This window comes from Myxocyprinus asiaticus, chromosome 28, assembly GCF_019703515.2.
Source record: "Myxocyprinus asiaticus isolate MX2 ecotype Aquarium Trade chromosome 28, UBuf_Myxa_2, whole genome shotgun sequence".
In the NCBI taxonomy this organism is placed as follows: domain Eukaryota; kingdom Metazoa; phylum Chordata; class Actinopteri; order Cypriniformes; family Catostomidae; genus Myxocyprinus; species Myxocyprinus asiaticus.
The window spans coordinates 4,603,451-4,609,362 of record NC_059371.1 but is presented as its reverse complement, the minus strand read 5'-3'; the positions used below and the strand labels follow the sequence as shown (position 1 = coordinate 4,609,362).

The 5,912-nt window shown below is 40.1% G+C and overlaps 1 protein-coding gene across 1 annotated transcript; it reads left to right on the top strand.

The window, feature by feature from the left end:
• The first annotated feature begins 1,213 nt into the window (after positions 1-1,213).
• LOC127418932 (transcription factor MafB) lies at positions 1,214-4,786 on the top strand. The gene has a single exon (XM_051659863.1). The coding sequence runs from the start codon at positions 1,707-1,709 to the stop codon at positions 2,814-2,816; it is 1,110 nt and encodes a 369-aa protein (XP_051515823.1). The 5' UTR covers positions 1,214-1,706; the 3' UTR covers positions 2,817-4,786.
• Positions 4,787-5,912: the final 1,126 nt, after the last annotated feature.

Below are 5,912 nucleotides of genomic sequence, written 5' to 3'. Positions count from 1 at the left end.
GTTATCTTTTTTTTATTCTTAAAGTGATCTTTCTTTTATTCTTATTTTTAAGAATTAGATCTCAAATTCTCAGATTTGCTAAATATTTATTTATTCTCATAATTTGTTCTTATGAAGACCAATTCTATTACAGACTAACTCAATAAAATGCAGCAGAAACGCGCGGCATGTGAATGGGGAAGTGATCCGATGTGCCACATGAGGGCAGCGTTGGGTGAGTTTTCATGACTCCAATGAGACCTCGCTACGAATTTATCAAGAAATACCAGCCTTTTTACCCCAGCCTATCGTGTTAAAAAAATAAAAATAAAAGATAAATAAATAACACAACAACGCACCAAAATCATAGGCTACATCTGATGGGTCTTGAACTATAGCAATAATAATAATAATAATAATAGTAATAATAACGGACTTGAATAGCTCCATATATGATGAAATGTAATATGATTGTGTATAATTTAACATATGGAACACTATCTTGGCTTTATCATTAATATAAAAACCTATTGTAACGATGTTGTCTTCCTTGTAAATCTCACCAAAAACTTGCATGCTTATTTAGTTGACTATTATTATTATTATTATTATTATTATTATTATTATTATTTATTTATTTATTTATTTATTTATTTAGTAGATAAGACCTGGAACTAGTAAATCACAGTCGTGTTTAATTGTTGAATTATTGCGTAAATGTGGGTTAATTAAAAGCAAAGCCTGGTGCGTTACATATCTCAACTAAAATAGAATAATACGTATTTTCGGGTGTTTTTTAAATTATTATTATTATTATTATTATTATTATTTATTTTAGAATGTCATGAATATCCAGAAACGCAATATAGCCTATACATTTATGGTTTATTGCTTTTCCAGAAAAAAATTAATAATAAAATAAATAAATCAAATCTTGGAAAAGCATCTGGATACAAAGGCGTAAACGGACCAACACTTTCCAAAAGAATATGATGTTTTTATATATGCCATTTTGAGACGGATCATTTAATATTGATTATTTAAAGCACATAATGCATGGTTCCTCGTTCGACGCACACACCTAATCAGTCAATACAACGAAATGACTTTTCTCTGGCTGTTAGCGCAACCACTCTCCCTTTCTTCATTCCGCCAGCTGACTACAAGCACACACAGCTCATTATGCTAATTTTACAGATCTGATTGGACGCCAGCCCCATGTGACGTCGCATTCGTGTAGGCTATAACAGCAGCGAGCAGTCTGGTGTCCCGCTACAGTCTGAATACTCAGGAGTGAGTGCTGGTCGAACTCTCTGCGGTGCAGAGGTAGAAAAAAAAAAAAAAAAAAAAAAAAACAACAACAACAACAACAACAAAAACACAGCACCCATCCACTTCAACGCAGCTTTACTGGCTTAAGGACATACAGTATTTTGGAGTATCCGGGACAGGAGCCCTCCACCGGTACTCGTCTGTTTCTTGTATTTATGTTTTTAAGTCTGGCGAGAGGACGCGCACTTGCGCACTGAGACTTGACTTTCTCCAGTCTTGAGTTGAGTCCGAAGACGACTGCAGCTCTCGAGGTCTGCATGCCCTTATGAAGCAAATGTCGTTCGCTGTGCATTAGTCCAGAAAGTTTTTCTTTTCTTTTCGTTGTTTGTTGTTTTAACACTTCGATGCCCCAGGGCTCCAGTGCGTCGCGTTTGGACACTCGTTGAGAACATTGCATGCGCACAGAGGGGGAAGAACAGCAAAAGTCGGTTTTTGCGACGCTGGTAAACACTTTGCTGAAGAACAGGGACACGATGAGCACCGATCTCGCCATGGGGCCCGAGCTGCCCACCAGCCCGCTGGCGTTGGAATATGTCAATGACTTTGATTTAATGAAATTCGAGGTGAAGAAAGAGGCTATGGCGGGGCTCGATCGCTCCAACATACGGCAGTGCAATCGCCTCCAGCCGCAGGGCTCCGTATCCTCCACCCCGATCAGCACTCCGTGCAGCTCAGTCCCGTCCTCCCCGAGCTTTAGCCCCACGGAACAGAAGAACCACCTGGAAGAGCTGTATTGGATGCCCAGCGGTGCGTACCCACAGCAGATCGACCCTCAGACATTAAGCCTGACGCCCGAGGACGCGGTGGAGGCGCTGATCGGGGCCACGGCCCACGGGCACCCCCCACCGCCTCACGTTCAGCAGCAGCTGCAGGCGGGAGGGTTCGATGGCTACAGGGGAGCGCATCACCACCACGGCCACCCGCAGCAGCACCACCACCACCAATACGGCGGGATCCCTCATCACCCGGACGAGCTGCAGGGTCACCCCAGCGCTCATGGCCACCACCCGCACCATCATCATCACGTCCAGGACCCCGACAGCCCTTCTCCTACCTCCCCTGGGTCCCACCAGCAGCTCCACCACCGTCATCATCACCATCACCACATGGGCCAGCAGGGTCACCACGGCGTGGGGGCTGGCCTGAACGTGGAGGACCGCTTCTCCGACGACCAGCTGGTGTCCATGTCGGTACGGGAGCTCAACCGACACCTGCGAGGCTTCACTAAGGACGAGGTGATCCGTCTGAAGCAGAAGCGCCGGACCCTGAAGAACCGGGGCTACGCGCAGTCCTGCCGCTACAAGCGCGTGCAGCAGAAGCACGTGCTGGAGAACGAGAAGACGCAGCTCATCAATCAGGTGGAGCAGCTCAAGCAAGAGATTAATCGGCTGGCCCGAGAGAGAGACGCCTACAAACTCAAGTGCGAGAAACTGACCGGAGCGAACGGGTTCCGCGAGGCGGGATCCACCAGCGACAACCCGTCCTCCCCAGAGTTCTTCATGTGAGTGCCGTTCTTATGCCTGAGAGACATCCGAGCAGTCCACATGACTTGCTACGATCATTCTAATAACAACAACAGATGTATTTACATTAGAAGAATAATCCACAAGAAATAATAAATTCATATGTAATCGTGGCCACCGAACCTGGCAACTGAAATACGATGAACATGTTAGAATGTTTTCTTTGGGGGAAACTGTAGATTAGTTGGTCGTAGTACTTTTAGGAACAAAAGAGAAAGCCAAGAACTGGGTTTTATATTTAGGGTAACTTCAGATCAGAGCCTTCTTTCCATTTTATTTGTTCTCGGTTGTTCAGGAAAAAGGGGAGGGGAAAAAAAGAACTATGTTTGGGCTGAGCTGAGAGAGGAACTTTGGACTTTTTCCACTTGGCCAAAATAGTCAAGAGTTGAGAGCACCACAATATGCAAAACCTTCTATTTCTCCTGTATTAACTCGACAGGGGGAACGTTATGCAACATCTTATTGGTTTATTGCCTGCTTGGTTATATATAGATATATATATATATTAAAAGAAAAAGAAAAACGACAAAAACAGACACATAAATCTGCATTAAGATATTAATCCTGCATGCTGGACATGTATGGTAATCAGTTCTATTTTATACTCTGCTCTTTCTTTCTTTCTTTCTTTCTTTCTTTCTTTCTTTCTTTCTTTCTTTCTTATGTATCATAAAAGAGCATGTTTTTGATCTTTAGCTCTTTTTGGGGAGATGAAACTGGCTCTCCAGTCGCTCATTAAATGGGTTCATTTGGGCTTGTAAATAGATGCAACAGCAAACCCATAAAACCGACATCGAAGAGCTGATTGTTTTCCAACTATTATGATTTGTTTCTCATTTTGGGAATGGATTTCCATGGACATTTTTGTAGTTGCATTTTAACTTTGTAAAGCGCACTTTTGGGTAATGATTTTGGTATTTGCAGTTGTCATATGGAGTTAAAGGTTTTTTTTTTTCTTTTTTTTTTTCTTTTTTTTGTTGCAGAAACCGCCTAAGGGACACAAATGACACAGATGCAGGCGAATTTAAAGCACACGTTGCTCAAATCTGGTTGTATCATGAAACCCAGTTTTGTTGATTTAGGCTGGTGCATTATCTATTGCTATTCAATAATATAAGCAATACTTGGGCCTTTAGGGCGTGTCGTTTCACTTTTGATGGATTTAAATTTAACGAATGGGCACACTTTCATCAATTGTTTTTCTTTTTTTTTTCTTTTTTTTTTTTAGTGACATGAGCTGCCAGCCAGTTTTATAAACCTTAACATTTTAAAGTATAGTTACTAATCAGTCCAGCTCGAGGGTGAAGGCTTCCTAAATCAGGGGGTTGTGTATTATTGGCTAACATGAAAACTGCGCATGCATTTCAGTGGAGAGTTTCAATGATTCAATGTTAAATGTTTTCCTTTATTTTTTTTTTCTGCCGGTCAGTAAAAAAATAAGGGATTCAGGTTCTGCATATAATCTCAAAATGAAAATGATGTCTCATGTTATTGTTTTGTTTTTGTTTTGTTTTTTGTTTGTTTTATTATTATGTCTAGATTCTGGTTCTGCTGGCCAGATGCATAGTTTTTATTTTAATGATTAAATTAACAAACTGTCCGATCACATTGAATAAGCATGGTGCTTGCATCTAAGAAATATTGTTAAAAAGTCATGCATTTAACAATCTTTTTTTTTTTTTTTTTGGTTTATTACTGATTCAACTGTGTTGAAATCAAATGTAAATTGCAGCAGCGGGTTGTTGTTTTGTTTGTTTATTACTTTCACGTATTATGTGGGGATCAATTTTCAAAACTGTTTATATAAGTGAACAAAAAAAAAAAACAAACAAAAAAAAAAAAAAGAGTTCCATTCGGACTGTTTCATTCAGGCTGGTTTCTGTTTCGTTTATGCTGTTTTTGGAAGAAATTGTTTCCTATTTTGCTTATTAAAGTCAGTGAAATGACATTGATTTGGCAGCCAGTCATTTAATGTGTCAGTTCCTGTGTCTGTCCAAGTTATGCAACTTTAAGGGCTTACAACATGCCGCATTGATTTAGATCATGCATCAATGGTATCCTGTTATCAATCAACCTTATTTAAAAATGTACATTTTGACGGGTGTATAGGCTAATATATTTGAGCAGGCCTTGAAGTGCAGACTTTATCTCGCTGTTGTTGTGAGGTGAACTTTGCGCTCAAATGAGGCAGATGGGCAGCGCTCCAAGTATAAAATCATTATTATTTTAAGACTTGTTTGACGTTTTATGTAAATGTATATTGATAAGGAAAGATAACAGTCCAGTTAGCATGATCTAATTCAAATGTATTTTATATCTCGTTTAGTAGCGCATATTTTAAATGTAGGCCTTAAAGATAGCTTGGAGCGCTGCCCAAAAGAGCGGTTTTACGCGTTTATCTCATTTTATTTCTTTATGCATTTTTCAGAAAATGCATAAAAGCAGAAGACTCTCATAAGGCTCTCTCTCTCTCTTTCTCTATGTGTTTAGGCATTCAGTTGTGCCTCGACCTGCAGAATTTGCAGCGCCTCGCGTGCTGACTCGAGCAGAAATGCAGCGTGCACGCGCGAGGTCGGTAAAATGAGATCTTTGACCTTGCAGCTCAAAGCACAGACTGTGGGAACAGGACAATTAACCCTTCAGCCGCCTATTACAACCAACAAGTTCACATTTCAAACTAATTTGACAGGTAGCACGAATATGTTGATTGGATCTATCGTCTAGGGAGACTGGTGCTTACCCTGTTTGCGCTAATGGATATTTCGCAAGGTTTAATCAAAATGCTTTTGAACATTTTCACCATTAATAAAGTTACGTTCACTAAACGTACACTATATTGGTATACGTTGTCACACTCACACCTGATGAGAACCTGACATTAAATAGTCTATCAAAGGCTTTTTCGTGAAATTTGAACAGTCAGTAAAACAATTATGAAATGTAAGACAATTCATGAAACAGCTATAAATGGTAAATGGTAACATTTTATTGAATAAATTCAATAAAATTAACAACATAACACATGTGACAACTTTCCATTTATGCCAGTGTGGTTCTGTTGTGTTCACTTGCTTAACT